Source organism: Scyliorhinus canicula, chromosome 18, assembly GCF_902713615.1.
Source record: "Scyliorhinus canicula chromosome 18, sScyCan1.1, whole genome shotgun sequence".
Taxonomy (NCBI): Eukaryota; Metazoa; Chordata; class Chondrichthyes; order Carcharhiniformes; family Scyliorhinidae; genus Scyliorhinus; species Scyliorhinus canicula.
Window position 1 is genome coordinate 103110836 of NC_052163.1, and position 18880 is coordinate 103129715.

Sequence of the window (18880 nt, forward strand, 5' to 3'; positions counted from 1 at the left end):
CATAAATTACGCGGCCGGCGCCATGTAAATGACGTCACCGCGCATGCGCAGGTTGGCCGGCGCCAACCCGCGCATGCGCAGTTACCGTCCTGCAATTAATGGGCTGGAAGCCCGATTTTAGCCCCCTCTTCCCCAACCCCCCCCCCCCCCAAAACGGGTTGTTGCGACTCCCACAGTGGAAATCCACTGCTAGCATTGGTGTAGATATGGCTAAGTGCAGCCCTGGCATGGTGGACCGGAAGGGGTCACAAGAGGGTTATCAAGGGTGAAGAATCAATGCAGGAACACTTTACCTTCCCGAACATCTTTTCCCTCAGCTTTTAAAACTGCAGCATTTTGAAGTGTAAGAGGCTTCCTCAAAAGCCCATGCCACTTGAAGAGGCTTCAAATCCCCACAGATCCTTTGAAATTCGAGGCATCCGTTCAATTTCACAGGGACCCTTTCACTGGCCTGTAATTGGCAGCTTAATAGTTCAGACACAGCTGTTAGGGGGCTTGTTAATCTATCTTTTCCCTCAGGCTTGAATACATTTCAAGTACCTTGCTTTGATGCTAACCCTAATATTTACAAATGTTCTTGCTATGGTTGACAGCTGCTGGCCCATCAAAGCAGCTAAGTGCTTTCTGCTGTTAGAAAAGAGGAAGTGAAACCACTTAGCTGAACTGACTTTTCACTGGACTGCTCATCAGCAGTCATGATGTGGAGATGCCAGGTTTGGACTGGGGTGGGGACAGTAAGAAGTCTTACACCATCAGCTTAAAGTCCAAATTGGGGATTCCCTCCTTCTCATGGGGGGGGTTGGGGATTCCCTCCTTCTCATGGGGGGGTTGGGGAGGGTGGACTTGCATTGTGAGGCGGGGGCGGGGCTGTCGCTGGTCTTGGGCTGTCCGCTCAAATTGGTGGCCCGAAACCGACACTTTGATGGATACCAGTGTACTCTCCGTCCTGCATAAATTTGCATGGCCAAGGATTGTGACTCGCACATGAGCACCTCTCTTAGCACCAGCAGGGACCAGGCCCGACTATCCGCTGGTGTGAGCACTTACTCTGGAACGGAGAACTCCAGCCTCTGTTTTCCTGGACACGTTGGAAGAGAAGAAACTAAAATGTCCAAGGAGATCTAACACTATACTAGAAGTACTGTTAGATCGCACGGGCGGCACAATGGTTAGCACTGATGCATCACAGCTCCAGGGACCCAAGTTGAATTCCGGCCTCAGGCGACTGTCTGTGTGAAGTTTTCACATTCTTCCCATGTCTGCATGGGTTTCCTTTGGATACCCTGGTTTCCTCCCACAGTCCAAAGACGTGCAGTTCATAGAACATAGAACAGTACAGCACAGAACAGGCCCTTCGGCCCTCGATGTTGTGCCGAGCCATGATCACCCTACTCAAACCCACGTATCCACCCTATACCCGTAACCCCCCACCCCTTAACCTAACAGTTCAGGTGGATTAGCTATGCTAAATTGCTCCTAGGTGGGGTTATGAAATGAAATGAAAATGAAAATCGCTTATTGTCACGAGTAGGCTTCAATGAAGTTACTGTGAAAAGCCCCTAGTCGCCACATTCCGGCACCTGTTCGGGGAGGCTGTTACGGGAATCGAACCGTGCTGCTGGCCTGCCTTGGTCTGCTTTCAAAGCCAGCGATTTAGCCCAGTGTGCTAAATAGGATAGGGTGGGGGATAGGATGATCTATGAGGGTCGGTGCAGACTGATGGGCTGAATGGCCTCCTAGTGCACTGTTCGCATTCTATGATAACATTACCCCATGTGACAGAACAACCTGAACTCACATTTGTTGCATGAGGAGGTTCTGTCAAAGAATCCACAGGGAACTAAACATTCTCTAGGATGATAAACCATTAGCAGGAAAGATAATTGTGGAAATATTGGTCCTTTTGCGTCATGAACCGTCAGGACACTCAGTAAAGAATAGTAGATTGTGGCTAGAACTCCAACATCCTAGTCATAAATTGACTGGCTTATGAATGTAATGATATCCATGTCAGTTTAGAGGTAACAAAGTAGTTATCAGGAATTTCAATATTTTTCCAGGACGTAGGGTTCCACTATCCTGTCTTGTCATTCATGCATCTGTGCAAAGTCCAAATATTTTAAAGAACAGAAAAGATTGCAAGGAAAGAATAATTGACACATAACCATGCGTCAGTAACTGAACGTCCAGAAAGTGCATGAGAAAGAATTCCTGAGTTTACAAAAATGACAGAAGCTGGGACTTCTTCTTAATTGGCTGTTTATGTGTAAGCCTTATCCCACTCTCAATCTGTTTGTTTTCACAAGATATATTGCAACATTAACAGTCACTCATGATTCAGAGTTTGAAAATTCATTAATTTATATGCTGTTTAAACTTTCAGTAATCTTTGGGTGAGGGATTTTATTACTGGAGAAGCAAATTTCCAATAATCAAATGCAATTTATATTTAAGCATAGTTAGTTGCTGAGGTTACCTCTCTTTAATCTGCGGCACCGATGTGGCTCAAACACAATCTTAGAATAACATCATGCACACATTCACTAAACACATACAAGAAGTAGCTTGCTCAATGTTGAAAAGGGAGTCTATTAATAAATAATCCACTGTTAATAGTATTATTAAAGTTAAGGATATACAGGTGGAGGGCATTGATTGATTAAGTACATTGAGCATTTATAAAGTGAGACTTCCGCTTAAGGGGCTGTCACTTGGTTTAATTAGTTAAATAGTCAACGTTATTTTGTTTCTATACTTAAAAGAGTATAGAATGGCCTGGGATATTCTGGGACATTGCGTTTTGGGTTGAGCGGAGGCCAGCAATGTTGTATTCTGCAAAGAAAATCTAGCATGAAGTCAGAAGATTGGCATTTGGCTTCCTGCTTTGCCAGCTAAGTTAAGAATGAAATCACATATTTTCTGTCATCTTACACAAGCTGATAAGGAGCGTAAAAATTACATATTCTCAAACATCTAGGACAAATGTCGGTCACAGTTATCGAACCACTTTAATCTTCAGTAAGTATATCAATGGGATCAAAATATTTTCTTCAGACTGCAGGAAAACCTGTCCCATTAAACTATTAATTGATTATAGGTCTCAGATCCCAAAAAATTGACAAGAAATCCTAGCTAGTTGTGGCAGTAGGAATACTAATGAATATCGAACATTAATGATCTGAGCACTTGAGCAATAATCAAAATTCTGAAGAATACCTGGAAGCTTTAACCATTTTGTAACAATAAATATTTTAATAAACTTAGAAATAAGAAATTTCAAAATAATCTTGAAACAGATACGGATTGTGTTTAATGTCAACGTTCCTTACCTAAAAGAAAGAACTTTGCAGCCTGAGAATGTTCTGTTAATATTGCTGTTCCTAAACAAGTTGTTCAGCTGAAGGAAAGGAACAACCACAGTATTAGAGAGAATGTTCTAGAATTAACAAAAGAAAATATTTGTAATAATAATTAAATTGTCAACTCACCTGGTAAGCTATAATAGTTGATGCAGAATTGAACAGTGCAGAACTGGAAGATAGGAGACTTGCTGTCGGGACCAGGTTAGTGATAATGAAGGTCACATTAAAGTCAAAGGGCCTTGTTTGCAGGTTTGGGCTTGTAGCCACAAATGGTGCTGTTATGAAAAATTAGATAAACATTAAACAGAGAATAAATAATCTCTAATTGCATCATTTACATTCCAGAGTGACGGCAAACTAAACCATGAATATTGAAACCACAGCAGAATATTTCATAGTGGTTTTTGATTTGTGATGAAAAGGTAAAAATTAGCTTCTTTTCCTGAGGAACAATTATTACTATCATATGTGCAATTGAGACACTTAACTACCCTAACAAGAGATCCCGTAACTGACTGCTCCTCTGTTTAGAAGGTTCTCCCAATTTTGTTGAGTCTGTTACTGTCTTGCAGTCTTGTGCTTATGTCTAAACTCAGGTGGCAGATCAAAATTCAGATGCTGTTCGCTGCTTCTTACAGGTTACTCGCACTATGCTATCAACCTCTGAATGCATGCCTCAAATGGAGGAGAGGAGATAATATAACACATACCAAATATCCATTAAAAATTCACCGTTATTTCATATACATTCCCAATTTGAGAATTTACCTGAGAATCAACAAAAATAAGGGTGTGCCATTTCTAAAGGGGACACATTGCATCTCTCCCGCAGTAGGCACATTTGACATTATATAAATAGAGTTTAATAAAGATTGATTTTGTTGTTTCCCAATCCAATGAAAGGAAATCTTAAGAAAACATGGGCTGAGATTTTGGCGCTGTTCATGCCGGCGGGATTACCCGGCCCCGCTGATGGCACAGCCCTGCCACGATGGGTGCATTCCACAGGAAACCCGTTTACAATGGCAGGACCAGAAGATCCCATCTCCCACGATGACGCCTCTGCTACAAAACACACATTGGATTGCTCGGTAAATCCCACTCACAGAAACAGAACCAATACTCACGGGCTGAAGGAGTTGGTTCATGGTACCCTGAAAAATGAAAGATGTGTCTTCAATAAAATGAGTCAGGTGGAAATTCATCATTAAATAGAGGAATAAGACAGGTGATAGGGTTGGCTGAATTTGCCTCAATTTGATCACACAGACACAGTCAAGTTGATTAAATGAAAAGTAATAGAACAGAACATTTCCTTCAAATGATAAATACCATTCACGTAGAGACTGTTGTTATCCAGTGTATATGTTCCCAAAGTGGAAATGTCCTTTGTGTTGTCCCTGAACTCACGGTACACAGTAACTTTATTAACATCCTGAGGAGAAGAATCATTTCCAAATGTGCAGACTGAGTACACGTTGATGCTGCTAGCATTTGCTGGACTGGAAAATAAAGAGTTATTTAATTAGGAAACTTTATGGTGAAACTGGCAGATCATTGCTATTATGGGCACCAATTTATAGTATAGGGGCTAAAATTCAACTTGCTGTAGTTAAAATCAATGCCTGGTGAGAATGTTTGTTTAATAACCCTTCCCACCCCATCACTGCCATTTTGCATTTGAAATAATCTTGAAGCATGTACTGCTTCTGACTAATATAAGTTTTCCATACCTGAAAGAAATAACTTTGCAGCCTGTGAATGTTTTGTTGATATTGCTATTCATAAACGTCTTATTCAGCTGAGGGAAAGGAACAGCCACAGTATTAGAGAGAATATTCTAGAATTAGCAAACAGAAATATTTATGTGAACAATTAAATTGTCAACTGACCTGGTAAGCGATGATAAATGATGCAGATTTGAACAGTGCAGAACTGGAAGATTGGAGACTTGCTGTCGGGACCAGGTTAGTGATAATGAAGGTCACATTAAAATCAAAGGGTATTGTTTGTAGGTTTGGGCTTGTGGCCACAAATGGTGCTGTTATGAAAAATTCAATAAACATTAAACGGAGAATAAATAATCTCTAATTGCATCATTTGTATTCTTTAGTGACCGCAAAATAAACCATGAATATTGAAACCACAGCAAAATATTTCATAGTGGTTTTTGAGGTTGGATGAAACGTTAATAATAAGCTTCTGTTCCCGAGGAATAGTTATTGTTATCCAATATGCAATTGAGGCACAAACTACCCTCACCAGTGAACCTGTAACTGACTGCTTCTCTGTTTAGAAAGTTCTCCCAATTTTGTTGTGTCTGTTACTGACTTGAAGTCTTGTGCTTATGTCCAAACTCAGGCGGCAGATCTAAATTCAGATGCTGTTAGATGCTTCTTACAGGTTACTCGCACTATGTTATCAACCTCTTAATCCATGCTTCACATGAAGTAGAGGAGATAACACCGCACATACAAAATCCCCGTTAAAAATTATGCGTTACGTCATAGACTTTCCCAATTTGAGGTCAATCAAGAAAAATAACTCTGCCATTTCTAAAGGGGACACATTGCATCTCGAAGGCAGTAGGTGCATTTGACAATACATAAAGAGAGTTTAATGAAGATTCATCTTGTTGTTCCGTCTTCAGTAAAGGAAATCTTTAAAAAACATAGGCTGAAATTATCCGGCTGTTCATGCCGGTGGGATTTTTGGGTTACACTGCCAGCGCCGCCCTGCCACAGGATTCCCAATGGCGAGAGATGCATTCAACAGGAAACCCATTGACAATGGCGGGACAAGGAGATCCCACCTCCCGCAATGACGCCTCCGCCACAAAACACAAAGCGGGTTGCTCGGTAAATTCCACTCATAGAAACATGATTCCATACTCACGGGATGAAGGAGCTGGTTCATGGTACCCTGAAAAATGAAAGTTGTGTCTTAAATAAAATGAGTCAGGTGGAAATTCAGCTTAAATAGTGGAAAAAGACAAGTTGATAGGTTTGGCTTAATTTTCTCAATTTGATCACACAGACACAGTCAAGTGGATTACATGAAACGTAATAGAACAGAACATTTCCTTCAAATGATAAATACCATTCACGTAGAGACTGTTGTTATCCAGTGTATATGTTCCCAAAGTGGAAATGTCCTTTGTATTGTCCCTGAACTCACGGTACACAGTAACTTTATTAACATCCTCAGGAGAAGAATCATTTCCAAATGTGCAGACTGAGTACACGTTGGTGCTGCTAGCATTTGCTGGACTGGAAAATAAAGAGTTATTTAATTAGGAAACTTGATGGTGAAACTGGCCGATCACTGCTGTTATGGGCATCAATTTATAGTATAGGGGCTGAGATTCAATGTGTTATAGCTAAAATCAATGCCGGTTGAGAATGATGCTTCATAACTTTTACCACTCCATCACTGACAGTTTGCAAATGGCTCTGCAGGGGGCAGAATGAAGTTGACTTGCTGCCTGCGTTACATTGGGTTGGCTATAACTTCATCACATGTTGAAATGTTGCGATCCATGTTGGGAACCACACTTTCGGAAAGAGGAAATGGTTGCAGGGATAGACGTTTGCAGTTATGTGGCGGGAGCGTGGGGGACCAGAGAAACTGCATTATTCTCCACAGAGCAGAGGAATTTGAGGAGCAATGTGATAGAGGTGCTCCAAATCACGAAAGGTTTGGCCAAAATAAGAATCTGTTTCTCGTGGCAGAAGGGTCGCAATACAGATTTAATGTAATTAGCCAAATAATCAGTGGTGATATGAGAATATTTTTTTTAAATATTCTGGAATGCATTGAAAGGTCAATGGCATCAGATCCTATAATAATTTTCAAAAGGAAATATTGAGTTGGACAAATTTACAGGGCTGTTTTATTCATTTTTTTCATTTATTTAATTCATTTTATTATTTTTTCAACTTCGGGGGTGTTTTGTTCATTTTTTTCATATATTTTATTCTTTTTTTTTACAAGTTCGGGGAGGGGTTTATTTGATAAAATTTTACAGGAAAAAAATTCAGAATTTTGGACCGATGGAGACTCCATACTTTCCGACCCCGGAAGGCTTCACTTTCATCCAACAGGTTTCACTGGAGGAGCGTGTACAAGTGCCAAAGAGACCCAAAACCATTTGCTCCAATTTTGTCAGCAGCAAACAAGGTAAGAGAAATGGTGGGTCGCGAAGGTCGGCGGGCGTGGGTCGCGATGGTCGGCCGGGTTGGGTCGCGAAGGTTGGCCGGTTGGTAAAAATGGGTCCCCGGAAAAAAAGTTTGAAGAACACTGCATTAAAGCTCAAGTTGAGGGATTTTATTACTGGGCCATTATATCCCTGGGGGCTTATCAGTCTTTAGTCCCATTTGTTTTCACAGCACATTTTCTCGAGTGATCAAGATTGCTTAAGTTCCTCCCTCTCTCCCTATTTCCCCCTGCTTTTATACTATTCTGGGAATGCTTTTTGTCTCTACTACTGTGAAGACAGATACAAAGTACTTGTCCAAATAGAACATAGAACATAGAACAGTACAGCACAGAACAGGCCCTTCGGCCCTCGATGTTGTGCCGAGCAATGATCACCCTACTCAAACCCACGTATCCATCCTATACCCGCAACCCAACAACTCCCCCCCTTAACCTTACTATTAGGACACTACGGGCAATTTAGCATGGCCAATCCACCTAACCCGCACATCTTTGGACTGTGGGAGGAAACCGGAGCACCCGGAGGAAACCCACGCACACACGGGGAGGACGTGCAGACTCCGCACAGACAGTGACCCAGCCGGGAATCGAACCTGGGACCCTGGAGCTGTGAAGCATTTATGCTAACCAACATGCTACTGTGCTGCCCTTACTTGGCAAATACTTGGCCATTATCATGTTTCCCATTATTAATTTCCCAATCTCATCCTCCAAAGGACCAACACTCATGTTTGCACTCTTTTCCTTTTCCGGTATTTGTAGAGGCTTTTACCAACTGCTTTTATATTTCTTGCTTATTTTCTCTCATATTGTATTTCCTTTTTTTTTTGCTAAATCATCAACAACTAATTTAGAAGAATCTCCAATTGCAATTATAATGCTCTGTGTTTGAACCAGTGATCAAAATTGTACAGGACATGTGGGAATTATCACTATTTATTCACCATTAAGCACTTACTCTAAACCTGAAATAATATTGAAGCACATACTGATGAGAATTAATATAATTTCCAAATGTGCAGACTGAGTACACGTTGGTGCTGCTAGCATTTGCTGGACTGGAAAATAAAGAGTTATTTAATTAGGGAACTTCATGGTGAAACTGGCAGATCACTGCTATTATGGGCACCAATTTATAGTATAGGGGCTAAAATGCAATGTGTTGTAGCTAAAATCAATGCCTGGTGAGAATGATGCTTAATAACTTTTTCCAACCAATCACTGTCATTTTGCATTTGGTTCTGCAGGGGGCAGAATGAAGTTGACTTGCTGCCTGCGTTACATAGGTTGGCCAAAACTTCATCACGTTGAAATGTTGCGATCCATTTTGGGCACCATACTTTAGGAAAGAAATCAAAGCCTCAGAAAGAGGGCAGAGGAAATTGTGGCAGGGATAAAAGATTTCATTTATGTGACGGTGGACCAGAGAAACTGCATTGTTCTCCTCAGAGCAGAGGCATTTGAATAAAATGTGATTGAGGTGATCCAAATCATGAAGGGTTTAGCCAAAGTAAATAAGGAGAATCTGTTTCCAGTGGCAAAAGGGTCGGAATACAGATTTAATGTAATTAGCCAACTAATCCATGGTGAGATGAGAATGCATTTTTTTTTTATATTCTGGAATGCACTGAATGAACAGTGGCATGAGATCGTATAATAACTTTCAAAAGGAAATATTGAGTTGGCCAAATTTACAGGGCTGTAGGAAAGAGAAAGTAAGGGATTAATCAGATAACTGTTCTAAAGGGCTGCCACAGGTCAGTTGAGCTCAATGATCTTCTATGTGCTGAATCGTTCTATAGTTCAATGACTACTGTAAAATTTTAGTACCAGTACACTATTTCTGGCTTCAGTCATACTGTTTATTAATTAATAGCTTTAGTTGGAACACATTAAAGATCAAATTGAGGGATTTTATTACTGGGCCATTATACGTTCCTCCCTCTCTCCCTTTTGCCCACTCCCATGTTTTTCTACGATCGGGGAATGTTTTTTGTCTCTTCTACTGTGAAGACAGGTACAATGTACTTGTCCAAATACTTGGCCATTTTCTTGTTTCCCATTATTAATTTCCCAGTCTCGTCCTCTAAAGAACGAACACTCATACTGGCAGCCTTTTCTTTTTTATGTATTTGTAGAGGTTTTTAACCAACTGTTTTTATATTTCTTGCTTATTTTCTCTGATATTGTGTTTCCTTTTTTTGACTAAATCATCAACAACTAGCTTAGAATAATCTCCAATTGCAATTATAATGATCTGTGTTTGAATCAATGATCAAAATTATATAGAACATGTGGGCAGCACGGTAGCTCAGTGGTTAGCACAGTTGCTTCAAAGCTCCAGGGTCCCAGGTTCGATTCCCGCCTTGTGTCACTGTCTGTGTGGGGCCTGCACATTCTCCCCGTGTGTGTGTGGGTTTCCTCCGGGTGCCCCGGTTTCCTCCCACAGTCCAAAGATGTGCAGGTTAGGTGGATTGGTCATGATAAATTTCCCTTAGTGTCCAAAATTGCCCTTAGTGTTGGGTGGGGTTACTGGGTTATGGGGATAGGGTGGAGGTGTTGACCTTGGGTAGGGTGCTCTTTCCAAGAACCGGTGCAGACTCGATGGGCCGAATGGCCTCCTTCTGCACTGTAAAAAATTCTATGAAAAAGGTTAGGTGGGGTTACTGGGTTATAGGGATAAGGTGGCGACGTGGCTTAAGTAGGGTGCTCTTGCTAAGGGCTGGTGCAGACTCGATGTTTCAAATGGACTGTTCCTGCACTGTAAATTTTATAATTCCATGATTCTATGTGGGGATTATCACCATTTATTCAACATTAAGCATTTACGCTAAACTTGAAATAATATTGAAGCACATACTGATTATGTTTAATATTATCATTCCATACCTGAAAGAAAGAACTTTACAGCCTGAGAATGTTCTGTTGATATTGCTATTCATAAACGTCTTATTCAGCTGAGGGAAAGGAACAACCACAGTATTAGAGAGAATATTCTAGAATTAGCAAACAGAAATATTTATGTTAATAATTAAATTGTCAACTGACCTGGTAAGCGATGATAATTGATGCAGATCTGGACAGTGCAGAACTGGAAGATAATAGGTTTGCTGTCGGGACCAGGTTAGTGATAATGAAGGTCACATTAAAGTCAAAGGGCTTTGTTTGCAGGTTTGGGGTTGTAGCCACAAATGGTGCTGTTATGAAAAATTAAATGAACATTAAATGGAGAATAAATAGTCTCCAATTGCACCTTCTGTATTCCAGAATGACCGCAAAATAAACCATGAAAATTCAAACCACAGCAGTATGTTTTATGGTGGACATTTACCGAAGAATAAATAATCTCCAATTGAATCATTTGTATTCCACAGTGATGGCAAAATAAACCCTGACTGTTGTAACCACAGCAGAATATTTCATATTAGTTTTTGATGTGCAATGAAATGGTAAGAATTGGCTTCTTTTCCCAAGGAATAATTATTACCATCATTTATTCAATTGAGACATAAACTACCTTAACCAGTGATCCTGTAACTGCCTGCTAGTTAGAAGGTTGTCCCAATTTTTCAGAGTCTGTTACTGACTTGTAGTCTTGTGCTTATGTCTGAACGCAGGCGTCAAATCTGAATTTAGATGTTGTTAGATGCTTCTTACAGATCACTCGCACGATGTTATCAACCTCTCAATGCATGCCTCACATGCAGGAGAGGAGATAACATAACACATACAAAATCCACATTACAAATTACCCATTAGGTCATAGACATTCCCAGTTTGTGAATGTACCTGATGTTCAATCACTAAAAAACCAGTGTGTCATTTCTAAAGGGGACAAATGGAATCTCTAACATAATGCAAATAGTAGGCGCAGTTGGCAATATATAAATAGAGCTTAATAAAGCTATATAGTTGTTTCCCACTGCATTAAAGGAAATCTTAAGAAAACATAGGCTGAAATTATCCGGCGCTTCATGCCTGCGGGATTATCCGCCCCGGCACCACCGTGCCGTGGGATTCCCAGTGGCAAGGGGTGCATTCAATAGAAAACCCGTTGACAACGGTGGGACCAGAAGGTCCCACCTGCAGCAATCACGCCTCCACTACAAAACACAAAGCGAGTTGCTCAGTAAATCCCACTTATAGAAACAGAAACCATACTCACGGGATGAAGGAGCTGGTTCATGGTATCCTGCAAAATGAAAGATGTGTCTTAAATAAAATGAGTCCGATGGAAATTCATCATTAAATAGTGGAATAAGACAAATTGATAGGTTTGCCTTAATTTTCCTCAATTTGATCACACAGACAGAACCAAGTTGATAAAATGAAAAGTAATAGAACAGAACATTTCCTTTAAATGATAAATACCATTCACGTAGAGACTGTTGTTATCCAGTGTATATGTTCCCAAAGTGGAAATGTCCTTTGTGTTGTCTCTGAACTCACGGTACACAGTAACTTTATTAACATCCTGAGGAGAAGAATCATTTCCAAATGTGCAGACTGAGTACACGTTGGTGCTGCTAGCATTTGCTGGACTGGAAAATAAAGAGTTATTTAATTAGGGAACTTCATGGTGAAACTGGCAGATCACTGCTATTATGGGCACCACTTTATAGTATAGGGGCTAAAATGCAATGTGTTGTAGCTAAAATCAATGCCTGGTGAGAATGATGCTAATAACTTTTTCCAACCGATCACTGTCAGTTTGCATTTGGTTCTGCAGGGGGCAGAATGAAGTTGACTTGCTGCCTGCGTTACATTAGGTTAGCCAAAACTTCATCACGTTGAAATGTTGCGATCCATTTTGGGCACCATACTTTAGGAAAGAAATCAAAGCCTCAGAAAGAGGGCAGAGAAAATTGTGGCAGGGATAAAAGATTTCATTTATGTGACGGTGGACCAGAGAAACTGCATTGTTCTCCTCAGAGCAGAGGCATTTGAATAAAATGTGATTGAGGTGATCCAAATCATGAAGGGTTTAGCCAAAGTAAATAAGGAGAATCTGTTTCCAGTGGCAAAAGGGTCGGAATACAGATTTAATGTAATTAGCCAACTAATCAATGGTGAGATGAGAATGCATTTTTAAAAAATATTCTGGAATGCACTGAAAGAACAGTGGCATGATATCGTATAATAACTTTCAAAAGGAAATATTGAGTTGGCCAAATTTACAGGGCTGTAGGAAAGAGAAAGTAAGGGATTAATCAGATAACTGTTCTAAAGGGCTGCCACAGGTCAGTTGAGCTGAATGATCTTCGATGTGCTGAATCGATCTATAGTTCAATGACTACTGTAAAATTTTAGTACCAGTACACTATTTCTGGCTTCAGTCATACTGTTTATTAATTAATAGCTTTAGTTGGGACACATTAAAGCTCAAATTGAGGGATTTTATCACTGGGCCATTATACGTTCCTCCCTCTCTCCCTTTTGCCCACCCCCCTGTTTTTCTACGATCGGGGAATGTTTTTTGTCTCTTCTACTGTGAAGACAGGTACAATGTACTTGTCCAAATACTTGGCCATTTTCTTGTTTCCCATTATTAATTTCCCAGTCTCGTCCTCTAAAGAACGAATACTCATACTGGCAGCCTTTCCTTTTTTATGTATTTGTAGAGGTTTTTAACCAACTGTTTTTATATTTCTTGCTTATTTTCTCTGATATTGTGTTTCCTTTTTTTGACTAAATCATCAACAACTAGCTTAGAATAATCTCCAATTGCAATTATAATGATCTGTGTTTGAATCAATGATCAAAATTATATACACATGTGGGCAGCACGGTAGCTCAGTGGTTAGCACAGTTGCTTCAAAGCCCCAGGGTCCCAGGTTCGATTCCCACCTTGTGTCACTGTCTGTGTGGGGCCTGCACATTCTCCCCGTGTGTGCGTGGGTTTCCTCCGGGTGCTCCGGTTTCCTCCCACAGTCCAAAGATGTGCAGGTTAGGTGGATTGGTCATGATAAATTTCCCTTAGTGTCCAAAATTGCCCTTAGTGTTGGGTGGGGTTACTGGGTTATGGGGATAGGGTGGAGGTGTTGACCTTGGGTAGGGTGCTCTTTCCAAGAACCGGTGCAGACTCGATGGGCTGAATGGCCTCCTTCTGCACTGTAAAAAATTCTATGAAAAAGGTTAGGTGGGGTTACTGGGTTATAGGGATAAGGTGGCGACGTGGCTTAAGTACGGTGCTCTTGCTAAGGGCTGGTGCAGACTCGATGTTTCAAATGGACTGTTCCTGCACTGTAAATTTTATGATTCCATGATTCTATGTGGGGATTATCACCATTTATTCAACATTAAGCATTTACGCTAAACTTGAAATAATATTGAAGCACATACTGATTATGTTTAATATTATCATTCCATACCTGAAAGAAAGAACTTTACAGCCTGAGAATGTTCTGTTGATATTGCTATTCATAAACGTCTTATTCAGCTGAGGGAAAGGAACAACCACAGTATTAGAGAGAATATTCTAGAATTAGCAAACAGAAATATTTATGTTAATAATTAAATTGTCAACTGACCTGGTAAGCGATGATAATTGATGCAGATCTGGACAGTGCAGAACTGGAAGATAATAGGTTTGCTGTCGGGACCAGGTTAGTGATAATGAAGGTCACATTAAAGTCAAAGGGCTTTGTTTGCAGGTTTGGGGTTGTAGCCACAAATGGTGCTGTTATGAAAAATTAAATGAACATTAAATGGAGAATAAATAGTCTCCAATTGCACCTTCTGTATTCCAGAATGACCGCAAAATAAACCATGAAAATTCAAACCACAGCAGTATATTTTATGGTGGACATTTACCGAAGAATAAATCATCTCCAATTGAATCATTTCTATTCCACAGTGATGGCAAAATAAACCCTGACTATTGTAACCACAGCAGGATATTTCATATTAGTTTTTGATGTGCAATGAAATGGTAAGAATTGGCTTCTTTTCCCAAGGAATAATTATTACCATCATTTATTCAATTGAGACATAAACTACCTTAACCAGTGATCCTGTAACTGCCTGCTAGTTAGAAGGTTGTCCCAATTTTTCAGAGTCTGTTACTGACTTGTAGTCTTGTGCTTATGTCTAAATGCAGGCGGCAAATCTGAATTTAGATGTTGTTAGATGCTTCTTACAGGTCACTCGCACGATGTTATCAACCTCTCAATGCATGCCTCACATGCAGGAGAGGAGATAACATAACACATACAAAATCCACATTACAAATTACCCATTAGGTCATAGACATTCCCAGTTTGTGAATGTACCTGATGTTCAATCACTAAAAAACCAGTGTGCCATTTCTAAAGGGGACAAATGGAATCTCTAACATAATGCAAATAGTAGGCGCAGTTGGCAATATATAAATAGAGCTTAATAAAGCTACATAGTTGTTTCCCACTGCATTAAAGGAAATCTTAAGAAAACATAGGCTGAAATTATCCGGCGCTTCATGCCAGCGGGATTATCCGGCCCGGCACCGCCGTTCCGTGGGATTCCCAGTGGCAAGGGGTGCATTCAATAGAAAATCCGTTGACAACGGTGGGACCAGAAGGTCCCACCTGCAGCAATCACGCCTCCACTACAAAACACAAAGCGAGTTGCTCAGTAAATCCCACTTATAGAAACAGAAACCATACTCACGGGATGAAGGAGCTGGTTCATGGTATCCTGCAAAATGAAAGATGTGTCTTAAATAAAATGAGTCCGATGGAAATTCATCATTAAATAGTGGAATAAGACAAATTGATAGGTTTGCCTTAATTTTCCTCAATTTGATCACACAGAAGTTGATAAAATGAAAAGTAATAGAACAGAACATTTCCTTTAAATGATAAATACCATTCACGTAGAGACTGTTGTTATCCAGTGTATATGTTCCCAAAGTGGAAATGTCCTTTGTGTTGTCTCTGAACTCACGGTACACAGTAACTTTATTAACATCCTGAGGAGAAGAATCATTTCCAAATGTGCAGACTGAGTACACGTTGGTGCTGCTAGCATTTGCTGGACTGGAAAATAAAGAGTTATTTAATTAGGGAACTTCATGGTGAAACTGGCAGATCACTGCTATTATGGGCACCAATTTATAGTATAGGGGCTAAAATGCAATGTGTTGTAGCTAAAATCAATGCCTGGTGAGAATGATGCTTAATAACTTTTTCCAACCAATCACTGTCAGTTTGCATTTGGTTCTGCAGGGGGCAGAATGAAGTTGACTTGCTGCCTGCGTTACATAGGTTGGCCAAAACTTCATCACGTTGAAATGTTGCGATCCATTTTGGGCACCATACTTTAGGAAAGAAATCAAAGCCTCAGAAAGAGGGCAGAGGAAATTGTGGCAGGGATAAAAGATTTGATTTATGTGACGGTGGACCAGAGAAACTGCATTGTTCTCCTCAGAGCAGAGGCATTTGAATAAAATGTGATTGAGGTGATCCAAATCATGAAGAGTTTAGCCAAAGTAAATAAGGAGAATCTGTTTCCAGTGGCAAAAGGGTCGGAATACAAATTTAATGTAATTAGCCGAATAATCAATGGTGAGATGAGAATGCATTTTTTTTTAATATTCTGGAATGCACTGAATGAACAGTGGCATGATATCGTATAATAACTTTCAAAAGGAAATATTGAGTTGGCCAAATTTACAGGGCTGTAGGAAAGAGAAAGTAAGGGATTAATCAGATAACTGTTCTAAAGAGCTGCCACAGGTCAGTTGAGCTGAATGAGCTTCTATGTGCTGAATCATTCTATATTTCAATGACTACTGTAAAATTCTAGTACCAGTACACTATTTCTGGCTTCAGTCATACTGTTTATTAATTAATAGCTTTATTTGGGACACATTAAAGCTCAAATTGAGGGCTTTTATTACTGGGCGATTATACGTTCCTCCCTCTCTCCGTTTTGACCCCCCCACCCCCGCTTTTCTACGATTGGAGAATGTTTTTTGTCTTCTACTGTGAAGACAGGTACAATGTACTTGTCCAAATACTTGGCCATTTTCTTGTTTCCCATTATTAATTTCCCAGTCTCATCCTCTAAAGAACGAACACTCATACTGGCAGCCTTTCCTTTTTTATGTATTTGTAGAGGTTTTTAACCAACTGTTTTTATATTTCTTGCTTATTTTCTCTGATATTGTGTTTCCTTTTTTTGACTAAATCATCAACAACTAGCTTAAAATAATCTCCAATTGCAATTATAATGATCTGTGTTTGAATCAATGATCAAAATTATATAGAACATGTGGGCAGCACGGTAGCTCAGTGGTTAGCACAGTTGCTTCAAAGCTCCAGGGTCCCAGGTTCGATTCCCGCCTTGTGTCACTGTCTGTGTGGGGCCTGCACATTCTCCCCGTGTGTGCGTGGGTTTCCTCCGGGTGTTCCGGTTTCCTCCCACAGTCCAAAGATGTGCAGGTTAGGTGGATTGGTCATGATACATTTCCCTTAGTGTCCAAAATTGCCCTTAGTGTTGGGTGGGGTTACTGGGTTATGGGGATAGGGTGGAGGTGTTGACTTTGGGTAGGGTGCCCTTTCCAAGAACCAGTGCAGACTCGATGGTCCGAATGGCTTCCTTCTGCACTGTAAAAAATTCTATGAAAAAGGTTAGGTGGGGTTACTGGGTTATAGGGATAAGGTGACGACGTGGCTTAAGTAGGGTGCTCTTGCTAAGGGCTGGTGCAGACTCGATGTTTCAAATGGACTGTTCCTGCACTGTAAATTTTATGATTCCATGATTCTATGTGGGGATTATCACCATTTATTCAACATTAAGCATTTACGCTAAACTTGAAATAATATTGAAGCACATACTGATTATGTTTAATGTTATCATTCCATACCTGAAAGAAAGAACTTTACAGCCTGAGAATGTTCTGTTGATATTGCTATTCATAAACGTCTTATTCAGCTGAGGGAAAGGAACAACCACAGTATTAGAGAGAATATTCTAGAATTAGCAAACAGAATATTTATGTTAATAATTAAATTGTCAACTGACCTGGTAAGCGATGATAATTGATGCAGATCTGGACAGTGCAGAACTGGAAGATAATAGGTTTGCTGTCGGGACCAGGTTAGTGATAATGAAGGTCACATTAAAGTCAAAGGGCTTTGTTTGCAGGTTTGGGGTTGTAGCCACAAATGGTGCTGTTATGAAAAATTAAATGAACATTAAATGGAGAATAAATAGTCTCCAATTGCACCTTCTGTATTCCAGAATGACCGCAAAATAAACCATGAAAATTCAAACCACAGCAGTATATTTTATGGTGGACATTTACCGAAGAATAAATAATCTCCAATTGAATCATTTGTATTCCACAGTGATGGCAAAATAAACCCTGACTATTGTAACCACAGCAGAATATTTCATATTAGTTTTTGATGTGCAATGAAATGGTAAGAATTGGCTTCTTTTCCCAAGGAATAATTATTACATCATTTATTCAATTGAGACATAAACTACCTTAACCAGTGATCCTGTAACTGCCTGCTAGTTAGAAGGTTGTCCCAATTTTTCAGAGTCTGTTACTGACTTGTAGTCTTGTGCTTATGTCTAAACGCAGGTGGCAAATCTGAATTTAGATGTTGTTAGATGCTTCTTACAGGTCACTCGCACGATGTTATCAACCTCTCAATGCATGCCTCACATGCAGGAGAGGAGATAACATAACACATACAAAATCCATATTACAAATTACCCATTAGGTCATAGACATTCCCAGTTTGTGAATGTACCTGATGGTCAATCACTAAAAAACCAGTGTGCCATTTCTAAAGGGGACAAATGGAATCTCTAACATAATGCAAATAGTAGGCACAGTTGGCAATATATAAATAGAGCTTAATAAAGCTATATAGTTGTTTCCACTGCATTAAAGGAAATCTTAAGAAAACATAGGCTGAAATTATCCGGCGCTTCATGCCAGCGGGATTATCCGGCCCGGCACCGCCGTGCCGTGGGATTCCCAGTGGCAAGGGGTGCATTCAATAGAAAACCCGTTGACAACGGTGGGACCAGAAGGTCCCACCTGCAGCAATCACGCCTCCACTACAAAACACAAAGCGAGTTGCTCAGTAAATCCCACTTATAGAAACAGAAACCATACTCACGGGATGAAGGAGCTGGTTCATGGTATCCTGCAAAATGAAAGAAGTGTCTTAAATAAAATGAGTCCGATGGAAATTCATCATTAAAAAGTGGAATAAGACAAATTGATAGGTTTGCCTTAATTTTCCTCAATTTGATCACACAGACAGAACCAAGTTGATAAAATGAAAAGTAATAGAACA

The 18880-nt window shown here is 40.1% G+C and overlaps 1 protein-coding gene across 1 annotated transcript in view; it reads right to left on the reverse strand.

Annotated features, from left to right (window-relative positions):
- Nucleotides 1-18880, reverse strand: part of LOC119952993 (mucin-16-like) — an 83326-nt gene that overhangs the window by 16157 nt on the left and 48289 nt on the right. The window contains exons 69-87 of the mRNA XM_038776740.1: nucleotides 18701-18727; nucleotides 17586-17734; nucleotides 17428-17495; nucleotides 15426-15595; nucleotides 15228-15254; nucleotides 14111-14259; nucleotides 13952-14019; nucleotides 11952-12121; nucleotides 11746-11772; nucleotides 10629-10777; nucleotides 10470-10537; nucleotides 6462-6631; nucleotides 6258-6284; nucleotides 5255-5403; nucleotides 5096-5163; nucleotides 4695-4864; nucleotides 4490-4516; nucleotides 3489-3637; nucleotides 3330-3397 (exon numbers count right to left, since the gene is read on the reverse strand). Coding sequence (XP_038632668.1) covers nucleotides 3330-3397; nucleotides 3489-3637; nucleotides 4490-4516; nucleotides 4695-4864; nucleotides 5096-5163; nucleotides 5255-5403; nucleotides 6258-6284; nucleotides 6462-6631; nucleotides 10470-10537; nucleotides 10629-10777; nucleotides 11746-11772; nucleotides 11952-12121; nucleotides 13952-14019; nucleotides 14111-14259; nucleotides 15228-15254; nucleotides 15426-15595; nucleotides 17428-17495; nucleotides 17586-17734; nucleotides 18701-18727 — 1900 coding nt within the window. The remainder of the gene's footprint in view (nucleotides 1-3329; nucleotides 3398-3488; nucleotides 3638-4489; nucleotides 4517-4694; nucleotides 4865-5095; nucleotides 5164-5254; nucleotides 5404-6257; nucleotides 6285-6461; nucleotides 6632-10469; nucleotides 10538-10628; nucleotides 10778-11745; nucleotides 11773-11951; nucleotides 12122-13951; nucleotides 14020-14110; nucleotides 14260-15227; nucleotides 15255-15425; nucleotides 15596-17427; nucleotides 17496-17585; nucleotides 17735-18700; nucleotides 18728-18880) is intronic.